We start from the raw sequence: 14911 nt of genomic DNA, 5'->3' as shown, positions 1-14911 counted from the left end.
CTACACACGCACATCATGTAACCGATTTTTCCTTTGTTTTTCTGCCTATAGTCCATGTTGCTCCTGGCTCCCAAGTTAAATGAGAATAACCTGAATGTGGAGTTGATGAAGCATTTCGCTCGACTACAAGCTCGGGATGACCAGGGACCAATCCGCTGCAATACAACAGTCTGCTTGGGCAAGATTGCCTCTTATCTGAACCCTACTGTGAGTACTGGAAATTGATATGAACTTTTGACATTAGAAAAACATGGCTGCTTGACCTGCCTGACCATGGGTTGTTTGTATAGCAAAACAGATTTTTACTTAACAGAGACAGATGACAGTTGGTGCTCATAAAGGTCTATGCAGAACTATATCTGTCGTATTAGGAGAACTGCAGCACAGGTTTGTGTCTGCTTCTAGTTCCACCCTCTCCTCTTCATAGAATTTTAAAAGCACCACTCTTATTGTGGCCTTGTTGGGTACAGACCACAGCATCAAAGGGGGTAAAATGACTGGAGACCATCTTTTTGTTTTCCTTCTAATTTTTGTCTCAATGCCCAAAGCTGATAGCAGTGGCAGTGACACTTACATAACGGCTGCAATCTTCTTCTGAAGTGCCACGATAAAGAGGTCACCCTTCAGAAGAAGTCACCTTAACGGTCTACATAAAGCAGATTTTTCTATTCTTCATATCACAATCTTTATTAAAAAGAAATCATAATCTTGCCATTTTCGCACTGGACACTGGGGCTTTTTTACATCCTGTCCTATCAGGAAGAGTTACTCTGTCGCCTCATTGGGGGACACAGGACCATGGGGTGTTATGCTGCTGTCCACTAGAAGGCGACACTATGCATAATCTGAAAAAGATTAACTGTGGCTCCTCCTCTGCAGTATACACCCCTGGACGGCATCAGCCTTCTCCAGTTTTTGCTTAGTGTCGCATAGGAGGCACACCTAAAAGATTTTTACTCCGTTTTTTTCCGACGGGATTACAGATGAAGAAAAGAGGGTCTCCTGTGAGACTCCCGGCATGGCTCCTTCCTCGGCCCCCTATTATGGGGTGGAAGAGTTTTCAACAGTCTCCTTATCATCAGAGGCAGAATGACAGGTAACACGGCTCTATGTACAGCTAATAACATAGGATCCACCATTTACGATAGGAGATGTCACAGCTCACCTTCTCCTCCCTTCACAATGACGCTTTGCACACACTCATTAGATGCTTCAATATAAAAGATTGTCTATTGCTAATGTACATGTGCTTGTGGTGTAAGTGGTGATAAAATAAAGTGCAAGATTATCTGATACCTGTTAATGATTGATTCGATGAGATGCTAATTGTGAGTGGGTGTGGAGCACAGCCTTTAATCCTGAATGTAAACTTTTATAGACACGACAGAGGGTCTTGATATCGGCATTCAGCAGAGCTACAAAAGATCCGTTTTCCCCATCCCGCGCTGCCGGTGTCCTTGGTTTTGCCGCTACGCACAACTTTTATTCTATGAACGACTGTGCCGGGAAAATTCTTCCTGTGCTATGTGTGGTCACAATGGATCCAGAGAAGAGTGTCCGGGATCAGGTAAGGAGAATACAAGACCTCCAGCCACCATTACTACTGTGACTGAGTGCTATACAATAAATGTTCCTATATTTTTTTTATTCTAGGCTTTTAAGGCAATCCGCAGTTTCTTGGAGAAATTAGAGGCAATATCGGAGGATCCGGCACAGCTGGCTGACCTAGGTACGTGAAAAATGTCTGTAACGTAGTGTACTGCCTCTGGGGCTTGTCACTTTGAGATGCTTTTTCATCACTGGAAAAGCTGAAACTCTTCCTTTGCAGCGATGTTTATCCCTTAATGACCTGTGACATACATTTTCATTCATACCCAGCTGATGCCAACTGTGTTGCTTAGCCGGTATCTGTGTCTTAATAGCAGCAGGAGCGGAGCACTGATCGCAGCTGTTGACCATTTAGATGCTGCTGTCAGTTACTGAAAACGGCAATTAAATGGACTTCCATCGCCCCATTCCCATTCATCTTTCTGCACCGCTATTGCGGGGAACTGATGGGTTATTATGGCACCCGGGGCCCTGTTGAAGGCCCCTTGACTGCCATACTAGTCGTCTTTGGAGGCTCAGGCAGAGGCTGGGCTTCATAGGAGAGTCACAATTGCTCTATGTATGGCAATACTTTAGCATTGCAGTATTGAAGAATGTGCCATCATTGTATTGACCTCTATTGAGGTTGCAGATACCGTTGACATTGGAATGATCGGAATAAGGGGTGGACAGATGGGTGGTGCTTTGGCACTGGACTACCCGCCAGAGCCCATAGGCCCAAAATTGGCTGCGAGGTCTGCTGCTATGGGTGGTATGTCCCCGCCAGTACGGGCTGGAGGGCAGAATATGATACAGTGTACAACATCGTTCTGTATAATACAGGTCTTGTGAGTGTGAGGCTTAATCTTCCCTTTGTAGGAAGTGACTGTGTGTTCTCCTCAAATGATTACACTGAACAAATGCAGGACCATTAGTTTTTAATAATGTTGTTTTTATTCCCCCAGAAAAAGATGTACATGCCGCCTCCACCAGCCCAGGAATTGTTGGTGGATGGGCAGGTTGGGCTGTAACAGGAGTGTCCTCCTTGACGTCTAAATTCATCCGCACAAGTCCATCAGGTGGATCAGAACCGGCACCAGCATCCAGACCTTCAGTACCTGCCACGGGAGCACCTGCAGAAGCTACTAAACCCGGTAACTGCTCTGAAATTCTGCCATCCGGCTGTGTGCCTTCATTTGTTTTGTAACTGTTGATTTTACTTCACCTTAGGCCAAGTTCACACGTTCAGTATTCGCTCAGTATTTTACCTCAGTATTTGTAAGTCAAAACCAGGAGTGGAACAATCAGAAGGAAAGTATAATCGAAACCCGTCACCTCTTCTGTATTTATCACCCATGCCTGGTCTTGGCTTACAAATACTGAAGGGAAATACTGAACATGTGAACGTGGCCTTAGAAGGCAACACATCATAAGACAAAGTAGGACCCAGGAATCACCTAATATTAATGAAAGTGCAGTTTGTTAATCCTTTGCTGATCCGGCCATTTTTCGTTTTTGTTGTTTCTCTTTTCCTCCAAGAGCCATAACTTTATTTTTCCATCCACAGAAGCATATGAGGGCTTGTTTTTATCATGATGAGTTGTACTTTATATGACGCCATTCATTTTATTTAGTGAAAAACGGGGACAATTTCAAAGTGGTGGTTAATGATGAAAAAAATTTTTTTGGGGGGTTTGTTTTCACAGGATTCATTATGCGGCGGAAATTACCTGGCAATGTCATTCTTCTTCAGTTCAAGTATTCTGGCTATACCAAGCCTATGTAGTTTGTTTTGTTTTTTAAATATACCAAAATATGAAAATGGTTGCGCTCAATAGTGTTAAAGCATGTCAATGTGAAATACATGAAGTGGGAATAGCAAAATGGCTTTTGAAATATAGGAGAAATACATGAGACATTTAGCACAAAATTTGGCCAAATAGTGTGAGCCCATCAACCATTTATATTCACCCATGCATTCAGATTTTAGCCATAGGTAAGTGTTCACACTGGGCAGTTAGGTCGGGGACCCATCAGATTCATGAGATTACCTTGATGATGGTTGATGGGCTCACGCTATTTGACCAAATTTTGTTTTAAACATCTCGTGTATTTTTCCTAAATTTCAATCATTGGGGGTCCAATACCCGGTACCCCAAGCGATCAGCTACAGCAGCGACTGTAAACAGTGTACAGAGCGGACCTCTGCGGCTGCTCACACTGTTTAATGCAGTCCTGAATCTCCGCTTCTATGCAGATGCAGATCCCGATATCTGGTCGCTAAAGTCCTTGAAAAGGAGATTGTAGAATTCACAATTTTCCTGGTGGAGAAATATGACATTTTCGGCACCAAATATGACTGTGTGATGTGGAAATAGCTCATGATGAAACCATGGCACCCTGATTTCTGTCTAGATACTACACCTGCTTCAGTTCCCCCCATCTCTACCTCATCCGTAATGTCCCAATATGAAACAAAAGAAGATAAAAATGAGGCCTATGATAATCCCTTAGACCGGTGGGATGATGAAGACTGGGGAAGCCTGGAGGTAAATCTCTGACTATTTTATGTTGGACATGCTCCTCTATGTGCTCAAAAAAAAAATATATATATATATATATAGGTTGGACAAAATAATGGAAACACCTGACGTTTTGGCATCATAATCTTCGAACATGTTATAAACATGCAAACCGTGACATATGGTAATGTTTTGTAGTTGATTATTTGTGATATGTGTATGTAAATTAACTGTTTGTTTTGCATAATTGTAAGAACATTGATGAGAACCTGATACCAATGGCAGACCGCTCGGATTTTCAAAGAGGCCAAATTGTTGGTGCTCGTATGGCAGGCGCTAGTGTAACAGAAAGTGCCCGAATGCTTGGCGTGTTGATGTTGAGAGGTACTGTCTCCAAAGTAATGACTGCGTTTGAAAGAGATGGAAAAACGTCCTCAGCAAACCACAGGTCCGGACGAAAGTCAAAGTTGACTGAGAGAGACCGTCGGACTCTAAAGCGAATTGTGAAAGAGGATCGCAAGACCACGAGTCCGAAAATCACTGCTGAGCTCAATGAACACCTACAGAACCCAGTTTCCACGAAAAACTGTTCGTCGGGAGCTGCACAAATCTGGATTCCACGGAAGAGCTGCAATTAGAAAACCGCTGCTCTCTATGTTTCCAAGCATTTAGAGTGGTGTAGAAACCTCCAGAATTGGTCCCTTGAGCAGTGGAAACATGTGATATTCTCAGACGAATCATCATTTACCCTATTTCCGACCACTGGCCGAGTGTACGCTTGGAGACAGCCGAAAGAAGCATTCCATCCAGACTGACTTCTCCCAACAGTAAAACATGGCGGAGGTTCTGTGATGATCTGGGGTGCTATTTCGTGGAGATCCGCCGGGCCAATGATATCACTTCATGGGAGAAATAACAGCCGAGATTATTTAGGAATTTTGGAAGACCAAGTGCATCCAATGGTTCAAGCACGCCATCTTTCAGGATGATAATGCACCAATTCATACAGCTAGAATCGTTAAAGCATGGCACGAGGAACATTCTAATGAAGTTGAACATCTCATCTGGCCCCCACAATCCCCAGACCTCAACATTATTGAGCATTGATGGTCGATTTTAGAGATTCAAGTTAGACGTTGATTTCCGCCGCCATCGTCGCTCAAAGAACTGGAGGGTGTTTTAACTGCAGAATGGGCTAAAATTCCTTTGGAAACAATTCACACCATGTATGAATCCATACCTCGGAGAATTGTGGCTGTAATCGCTGCAAAAGGTGTACCTACACCATATTAAACTAACTTTTCTTGATGTTTCCAGGCGTTTCCATTATTTTGTCCAACCCCTGCATGTATGTATGCATGTATGTGTGTATGTGTATGTATATATATGTGTGTATATGTATGTATGTATGTATGTATGTATGTATGTATGTATATATATATATATATATATATATATATATATATATATATATATATATATATATATATATATATATATATATATATATATACTAAAATATTTAACCTCTCTCTTTCTTCAGGTATCTTTCCCTCCTCATTTAAACATGCCATCATAACCCCTTTACTTAAAAAGCCATCCCTGGACCAGAACTGCACTGCTAACTACAGACCTGTATCTAACCTTTCCTTCATTTCTAAACTCCTGGAACGCTTGGTCCACTCCCGTCTAATCCGCTATCTCTCGGATAACTCTCTTCTCGACCCCTTACAATCTGGTTTCCGCTCTTTACACTCCACTGAAACTGCCCTCACTAAAGTCTCTAATGACCTACTAACAGCTAAATCCAAAGGTCATTGCTCTCTGCTGATTCTCCTGGATCTCTCTGCCGCATTTGACACTGTGGATCACCAGCTCCTTCTCACTATGCTCCGCTCCATAGGCCTCAAGGACACAGCCCTCTCCTGGTTCTCCTCCTACCTCTCTGACCGCGCCTTCACTGTATCTTTTGCCGACTCCTCTTCCTCTCCTCGTCCCCTTACTATCGGGGTTCCGCAGGGCTCAGTCCTAGGCCCCCTCCTCTTCTCTCTATACACGGCCCCTATTGGACAAACAATCAACAGATTTGGGTTCCAGTATCATCTCTATGCTGATGACACCCAATTATACACTTCTTCCCCTGTCATCACCCCTACCCTAATTCAAAATACCAAGGATTGTCTGTCTGCTGTCTCTAACATCATGTCCTCCCTCTATCTGAAACTAAATCTCTCCAAAACGGAACTTCTTGTGTTTCTCCCTTCTACTAACCTCTCTCTACCCAACATCGAAATTACCATGGAGGGTTCAACCATAACTCCCAAGCAGCATGCCCGCTGTCTTGGGGTCATATTCGACACCGAACTTTCCTTTACTCCCTATATCCGATCACTCACTCGCTCTTGTCACCTGCATCTTAAAAACATCTCCAGAATCCGACCTTTTCTCACCTTTGAAACTGCTAAGACTCTTACTGTCGCTCTTATTCATTCTCGTCTGGACTACTGCAATTCTCTTCTGATCGGTCTCCATCTTAACAAACTTTCTCCTCTCCAATCCATCTTGAATGCGGCAGCCAGGGTCATATTTCTGTCCAGCCGCTTCACCGATGCCTCCATCTTGTGCCAGTCATTACACTGGCTACCCATTCGCTACAGGGTCCAGTATAAACTCATCTCTCGCACCCACAAAGCTCTCCACAGTTCTGCACCGCCTTATATCTCCTCTCTCATCTCTGTCTATCGCCCTACACGTGCCCTCCGTTCTACAAATGACCTAAGACTAACATCCCCCGTAATCCGAACCTCACACCTCCGTCTCCAAGACTTCTCTTGAGCTGCGCCATCTCTCTGGAATGCACTTCCCCAGACGATCAGACTGATACCTAGCCCCGACCTATTCAAGCGCGCTCTAAAAACCCATCTCTTCAAACAAGCCTACCACATCAACTACTCAGTAAACTAACTTTGCCCTGTTCCCTCTTTCCAAATATTATTCTAAATCTGCACCCTACTATTCATCTGTCTCCACACCCTCCATGCACATGATAACTGCACTTGATACTTGACTATTGCACTTAACCACACGGGCTGATGACCGGATCATGCAGCTTTGTATGAAAATCCCTACGTATTATAATTGCCAGACCTGAAATAACAAGCACTTTTCACCTATTGTGTCCCCCCATTTCCTTGTAGATTGTAAGCTCGCGAGCAGGGACCTCACTCCTAATGTCACTGTTTAAATTGTCTTAACTTGTATTGAATTTGTCTGTATATGTCCCCGCTTAATTGTTAAGTGCTGCGGAATATGTTGGCGCTATATAAATAAAAAATATTATTATTATTATTATTATATATATAATTAGTGTATATAAATTTAACAAGACAACATGCCAACAGAATTCTCTTATTTAATGCCATTGCAGTACAGAACATGGGGGCAAGGGCAACCTTTTATGGATTTCTTTTTCGCTGGTGAAAATTATGTTATCAGTTTTGGTCATCTGTGGTGGGGTTACAGTGATGAGCAGTCACACCTCTACTCAGCAACTGGTGGGCTATGATGGGGTCCCTTGTTACTTATATCAGCATATTGGTGGTATAGCCATGACTGTTTGCTGCTGCGGCCACACCCAGATGACTGCCACGGAAAAAAAAAGTAATACCATGCCTCAAACTGCTCTGGCATTAGAGAATTCTGTGATGACCGGTTCATTTTAACGACCTTTGCAATTTTTAGGACTTTTTTTTTTTTTTTTTTAGGATTCAGATCAGAACAAAGTACAGCAAGAAAGTGATGACTGGGACACAGCATGGGTTGGCAAAAAGGCACCAGAGAAGATGGTAAGGGGGCTGTCTTATATATGTTCAGTGGCTAGACAGTTCAGATGAAGCCGAATCCCCAATGAAATAGATAAAGCGGCACTCTGTCTCCTCTGTATAAATAAAGCTTTATTTATTCAATTGATAATTTTAAAAAAATGCCATTCGGCAAGCGGCTCCGTGCCATACAGAACTGTAATGTAGTTGTATGGGTGACGTTTCATCAGCCTTCCCCATGTTACTACAAGACGATCCACACGTCAATATTCCCCATACTACGAAATGATCTCCCTTATTCTATAAGATCACTAATATTTATTTATTATGTTCACACCCTGATGAAGATTTTCCAAAGAATCTTCATCAGAAATCCAAGATTGTGTCCACGTATCGGCACATGGATTAGCCCTATTAGTCCGCAACATTTTCCAAATCTCCAAAATTATAAGTGAAATGTAAGTTTCAATATCTAAGGGACATTCATTATTGCATGTAGATATCTTTTCTCATTGGATGTAGACTGGGTATAAAATAAAATGATCTGTGGATGTAGGTGAATTTTATCAGGAAGATGGCGTTACTTTGTAGCACTGAAAACTTTTTATTTTATATTTTATTTCTAGAAATGAAAAAGTTCAATACTTGTTAATGGTTACTGTGAAATCAGCTGGAATCTGGTTGACTCGTTGAGAACCTCTGTTCTCTGGTTTTTAGACATCATTAGTTCTGTTAGTCATGTTGTATAGTGATGGCATAGATAACTTTGCTCAAAGATACAGTTTGTGTTTTGGCTTTTCTCCTCAGTTTTCACAGACGTCATCGAAAAACAAAAATACAGGGACAGATCATAGTCCAGCAGATACCAAGAACTTGCCCACTCCTGAGGACAACTGGGGATGGGAAGATGCTTTTCAGCCGGTTTCCCAGAACAAAGGGCGAACCGAGTCCACCTCCCAACCTGAGGGCACGAGGCCAGCCAGTGACTACAACTGGGGCACCGCAGAAGGGAGCGGGAAACACGTGGACTTCTTCTCTGGTACTACTGAGAGAAGCAGCCAGGTAAAGACTCTTCTCTTCATGTATGCACTGTTTTTAGAAGTTTGACATTTTGGCAAATTTGCTGTTCATGCATCTCGTATTCATAGACTAATGGGGACAATCAAAAGGGACTTGGGGAAGACCTCCAGAATAACATTACCTGGTGTTCTTATCATTTCATTCTTCCAAGTGGCATAACTAGAGTCCAATGGGCCCTGGTGCAAGATTTGGACCTGGGCACCCTCCCTTCCTCATGTTGATCAGATGTATGAGCCCTTGTAGCGTTCTAAATTCTATAAGGACATACAAGTATCACCCCCTCCACCATTATGTAGTAATATCCCCCATATTGGGCTCCTTCCTGGTATACGTCCCCTTTTCTGTCTCTGTTCTTAAATGCATAGAAGAAAAAAAAATTATTCTACTCACATTCCCTTCACTCCCCTGCCGCACGGCATCCTCTTCTGAAGCCAGAAAACGAGGATGCACTTCTAGTTGAAGTTTGCGCTTGGATCGGCAGGTACTCGCACGGCATGGTTGCGATGTCAGTAACTGATCATTATGCCCCTGAGTTTTGCAAGGTTATTTACTTTTTGGTCTCTACATTCCTTTAACATCTGCACCCCTGAATCTTCCATAATTAGGGCTCACAAACATAATTTATTCAACACACATCTCAGATGATCCATGCACATTGTGACACCGCCATGAATGTATTCTCATTCTGCTCTCGATTTACTTCTCACAACTTGATATATCCCTTTTTTAAGCACCTCTTATATTCCATTACAGTGATTTTTTTTTTTTTTGCTACATATCATCCACTTCTAGTCTGTTCATTACTGTGCACTATTATGGAGCGGTGCGTAGAAAGTTCGCTGCTACTTTTGTCTTCCACTTACTCTGTCGCCTCATTGGGGGACACAGGACCATGCGTGTTATGCTGCTGTCCACTAGGAGGCGACACTATGCATAATCTGAAAAAGATTAACTGTGGCTCCTCCGCTGCAGTATACACCCCTGGACGGCATCAGCCTTCTCCAGTTTTTGCTTAGTGTCGCATAGGAGGCACACCTAAGATTTTTTACTCCATTTTTTTTCTGACGGATTACAGATGAAGAAAAGTGGGTCTCCTGTGAGACTCCCGGCATGCCTCCTTCCTCGGCCCCCTATCACGGGGTGCCCGGTTGAAGTAGAGATGGCTATTCCCCATGTTGCTCCTTCCCCAGTCCCTCGGGTGCTGGTTCGAAGTCGAGACTCCCCCTCCTTCCCCAATTCCTCTTGGTTTCTGGGTTGAGGTCGAGGCAAGGATAAAGGCCCCTGAAGGTGACAACAGCACCCTCCCTAATCCCCCTCTGGGGGCATTAGGTTGAGACGCCTCAGGTAGGGCCTGTACAGGCAGCATTCTACAGCTCCCAGCAATGGGCCAGCACACTGCGCCTGCATCCAGGGACCCCAGCCCAGCTGCTGGCTCCTGTTGGGGCCGGGGGGAGTGCAGGCAGGCAAGGCACAGACAGACACAGGGCTCCCTGCGCCCCTGTCTCTGCGGCAGCACCAGCTCTATACTGCCTCAGGGGGACCCCTCACCGGGCCCCCCTTCCGCTTACAGCCCCACCGCTATCCTGCCTTTAAATCCGGGGGGGTCCGGTTCAGATCCGACCCCCTCCCGGACTTTCGCGCCAGCCTGGAGCCCTTCTGGGCATCAGGCATCTAATTTAGGCCCCGGCTTCGGCCTAGCTGAAGCCGCCGCCTCATCTCCGCCCCCCGGCCACAAATATGACACTCTACAGTGTCATATAGGGGGCGGATCGAGACAGAAAGGGCGCGTTTTTACACAGCTTTGCCGCCTTTTTTCTCTTCGCCACGACAGCACCCACTTCAGAGAGGGGATCCGCCCCTTAGGAACAGGAAACCCTATGGAGAAAATAAAAGGGGTGGTCCCCCTCGCTCCCACAGTTGGTTTCCTGTTCTAAGGGTATGTGTCCACGTTCAGGTTTGCTTCAGGCTTTGGTCAGGATTTTATGCAGGTAAAATCCTGACCAAAAATGCACCTGAGGTCACTGGCAGGTCACCTGCGGTGTTCCTGCGTGTTTTGCTCATTGTAGCAACATGCTGCGTTCTGAAAAAACCCACCGCATGTGCGTTTTTGCGGGAAAAACGCATGCGTTTTTTAATGCACAGTGGAGACGGGATTTCATTAAATCCCCTCCACTATGCTGTAACATCTGGACGCTGCGTTTTTGACGCTGCGGCTCAGCGCTGCGTCAAAAACGCAGCGTTTCCTGAACGTGGACACATACCCTAAGGGAACCCATGGAGAAGAGGATACCTGGCCTGGTTGCCGCCTGCGCGGTGTACCTGAGAGGACGGCAGGGGCTCCAGTGCTGGAAGCAGCGTCGGGGGTCCTGGGTTCAGCTTCCCCCCCCTCTGCTGGCAGGCACCGTGTGGCCAGGATCGGGGAGTCGCCTGGCTCACGGGAAAGGAAGACGCATAAGCGGGCCTGCGGCGGGTAAGAACGCTCCGGGGGGCGCGACACCGCTCTTGGCGGTATGCGCGAGTGTACAGCCTGCTATTTACTCCCCCGGAAGTGAAATGAAAGCTTCCGGGGTGAGAGAAGGGGAGAGATGACGCCGGGCAAATGCGCAGGTAATCCAAGATGGCCGTGACCCGGAAGTGGTGATGACTTCCGGGTTCAACAGGAAGAAGATGGCGGCCCCCAGCATTAAAGGACGCCGGCGCTGATCCCCCGGCGTCCAAGCATGGCGACTTCACCTCAGGACTCAGCGGTGCCTTCAATAGAAGACACAGCAAATATACCTCGCAGTGCAAGCAGCAGACGCAGATCCTCCACAAAGAGAGCTAAGGACAAGAGATCTGACCGATCCTCATCCCAGCCTGTGCATTCATCTCCTCTTCGGCCGGTACCTGATTCATCTGCTTCACTGGGGTGAGTGTGTATCCCACCCTATTAAGCTGATTATTGCCCCCTCTTTTCTCTATACATCCCCTAGGCAAAGAGATCCGAAAAATCAAAGCACAAACAATGTGCCTTATGTACCCAGCCCCTCCCGGATAATTATACAAAGAAAATGTGTTATGTCTGTATTGAAAACACCTTATGTTAGGAAGCCTCTGTAAGATCTGAGGACATCAGACAGATGATCAGGGACCAGTTTCGAGCATTCCGTAGTTCAGAAAGTATTCCTGAAACTAAAAGCAGGAAGTATAATTCTCCAAGGTCAGATCATTCTACTGATAAGGAAGATACGGATGTCTCCCTGGAATATATTTCTTCGGAAGGGGAGCAAGGTACATGCTTTCCAACAGAGAGTATAGATAATCTTGTCAGATCTGTATGTAACACCATGGGTATTAAAGACAGTAAAGACCCTAAAACACCACAAGATATAAAGTTCGCAGGATTGTCAGAAAAGAAAAGACCTACCTTTCCCGTAATAACACCAATCAAAGATTTAGTTAAAAAAGAATGGGAGAGTCAGGGGCAGAAGGGATTACCATCATCATCAAAAAGGCGTTATCCCTTTAAGGATGAGGACATGTCTACGTGGGCCAAAGCCCTGAAGGTAGACGCGGCGGTGGCATCCACGTCCAAGAAATCCTTACTTCCTGTGGAAGATTCTGGTTCCTTACAAGACCCGCTAGATCGTAAGGCCGACTCTTTGTTAAAACGGGCATGGGAATCATGTACTGGGCATTCAGACCGGCTATATCGGCTACATGTACGGCAAGGTCCATGTTAGTCTTGCTTAATGACCTGGAGGAAGGTCTAAAAGGGGGCCTGTCCAGAGAAAAATTGATGTCTTCTTTACCCCTAATCAGAGGCGCTACAGCATTTTTAGTGGACTCATCTGCTGACTCTATCAGGTTGGCTGCCAAATAAGCAGGCCTAACTAACGTGGCTCTTCGGGCCCTGTGGCTATAGGGTTGGAAAGGAGACGCCCAAACAAAAACTAAATTATGTGGCCTTCCATGCCAGGGTGAGTACCTTTTTGGTACAAAGTTAGATGAGATCCTAACCAAGGCGGGTGAAAGAAAAAAGGGATTCCCTAATAACTATTTTCCATCCTATAGGAGAGCATTCCGGAAGCACATCTTTAATAAGAGAAGGGATTTTGAAAACCAGGACCGCTGGGCCAATAAGGATAACAAACAAAAAGGCTCTTTTTTCGGAAAACGTCCATTCAAAATGGAAGACAAACCGCATTCGTACAGATCTGCCAGTAGGTGGCAGATTGTCTTTTTTCGCCACACAATGGCGTGCAGTAACATCCAACTCTTGGGCAACTAGCCTCACAACTTCAGGCTTAAAATTAAAATTTGCCCGAGTCCCTCCGGACTCATTCCTATTGACTTCTTTAAAGTCTCAATCTCAACAACAATTTTTGGAACAGGAAATAATGAATTTTCTATCCAAAAATGTATTAGTGGAAGTCCCGTTTCATCAGAGGGGAAAAGGTTTTTACTCCCCTTTATTTTTTATCCCAAAGCCTGACGGATCATATAGGACTATTATAAATCTTAAAAAACTGAATATCTTTCTTGAAAACCAAACCTTCAAGATGGAGTCGATCAGGTCCACAGTAAAACTTCTGTTCCCTGGGTGCTTTATGGCAGTCCTCGACCTAAAAGATGCATATTACCATCTACCAATTTATGTTGAACACCAGCAGTATCTGCGTGTGGCAATCATGATCAATGGGCAAATACGTCATTTTCAATACACAGCAATGCCCTTCGGACTGTCAATAGCTCCCAGAGTCTTTACTAAATTAATGTCGGAAGTGATGTAGTTTTTAAGATTAAAAGATACCCTCATAATTCCATATTTAGATGACCTTCTGGTGGTAGGAAACTCCCCTTCACAATGTGAACAGCGCCTATCTAAAACGATCTCATCCCTACAGGAAATGGGATGGTTGATTAACTGGGAAAAATCCAGATTATCTCCAACAACCCGTCAAACATTCCTGGGTCTTATCCTAGACTCAGAATGTCAGAGATGCTTCCTTCCAGAATCCAAACAGTCAATAATAAAAAAGAAAGTACAATCGGTGATTAATAACCCTGTAATCTCCCTTAGAGAAGGTATGTCCCTTTTAGGTTCCTTTACATCATGCATTCCGGCGGTTCCATGGGCTCAATTCCACACTAGGTGGTTACAGTACACAATTTTACAGGAGGAAGGGAAATTACAAGGCCATTTAGGTGGTTGTTTATACCTCCCATTAAATGTAATAGAGTCCTTCTACTGGTGGTTAGAGCTGGCCATCTGGTTGGTGGAGTCCCTTGGGTGGTTAAACCTTCAAAAATAATTTTTACTGACCCCAGTCCTACTGGTTGGGGGGCACATCTGGAAGACCAGATAGTTCAAGGCCAATGGTCTATTAGTGAGTCGAACGATTCATCTAATGAAAGGGAACTAAAAGCAGTTTATCATGCCATATGTGAATTCCTTCCACAGTTACACGGAACTCACACAAGGATACTTTCAGACAACATGACATCTGTTGCATATATGAACCATCAAGGAGGAACGAGATCAGGAGCTCTCATGTCTATAACAGACGATATCCTATCTATGGCCGAGATACATCTCCTGTCTTTGTCAGCACTGCATGTCAGAGGTGTAGACAATTCAAAGGCAGATTTCCTCAGCCGTCACACTCTCCATCAAGGAGAGTGGGTACTCAGTCGGCGTATCTTCATGATGATAGCCAAGAAGTGGGTCACTCCCGACGTAGACCTTTTTGCAACAAGGGACAACCGACAAGTCAAAATGTTCGCTTCATTGTTCCTGTCCGACAACCCCGATATCCTAGATGCTCTCCAAGTTCCATGGACATTCCGGCAAGCTTACGCCTTTCCTCCATTAATACGCCTTCCAAGTGTAATCGGGAAGATCAGGGAAGACAAAGCGAA

At 44.8% G+C, this 14911-nt stretch overlaps 1 protein-coding gene across 1 annotated transcript in view; it reads left to right on the top strand.

The window, feature by feature from the left end:
- Nucleotides 1-14911, top strand: part of SCYL1 (SCY1 like pseudokinase 1) — a 72338-nt gene that overhangs the window by 26704 nt on the left and 30723 nt on the right. The window contains exons 10-16 of the mRNA XM_077287756.1: nucleotides 52-207; nucleotides 1379-1567; nucleotides 1654-1729; nucleotides 2553-2741; nucleotides 4003-4136; nucleotides 7874-7954; nucleotides 8738-8992. Coding sequence (XP_077143871.1) covers nucleotides 52-207; nucleotides 1379-1567; nucleotides 1654-1729; nucleotides 2553-2741; nucleotides 4003-4136; nucleotides 7874-7954; nucleotides 8738-8992 — 1080 coding nt within the window. The remainder of the gene's footprint in view (nucleotides 1-51; nucleotides 208-1378; nucleotides 1568-1653; nucleotides 1730-2552; nucleotides 2742-4002; nucleotides 4137-7873; nucleotides 7955-8737; nucleotides 8993-14911) is intronic.

The sequence above is a fragment of the Ranitomeya variabilis genome, chromosome 2 (genome assembly GCF_051348905.1).
Source record: "Ranitomeya variabilis isolate aRanVar5 chromosome 2, aRanVar5.hap1, whole genome shotgun sequence".
Taxonomy (NCBI): Eukaryota; Metazoa; Chordata; class Amphibia; order Anura; family Dendrobatidae; genus Ranitomeya; species Ranitomeya variabilis.
The sequence above is the reverse complement of the archived record's forward strand: the minus strand, read 5'-3'. Positions and strand labels throughout refer to the sequence as shown.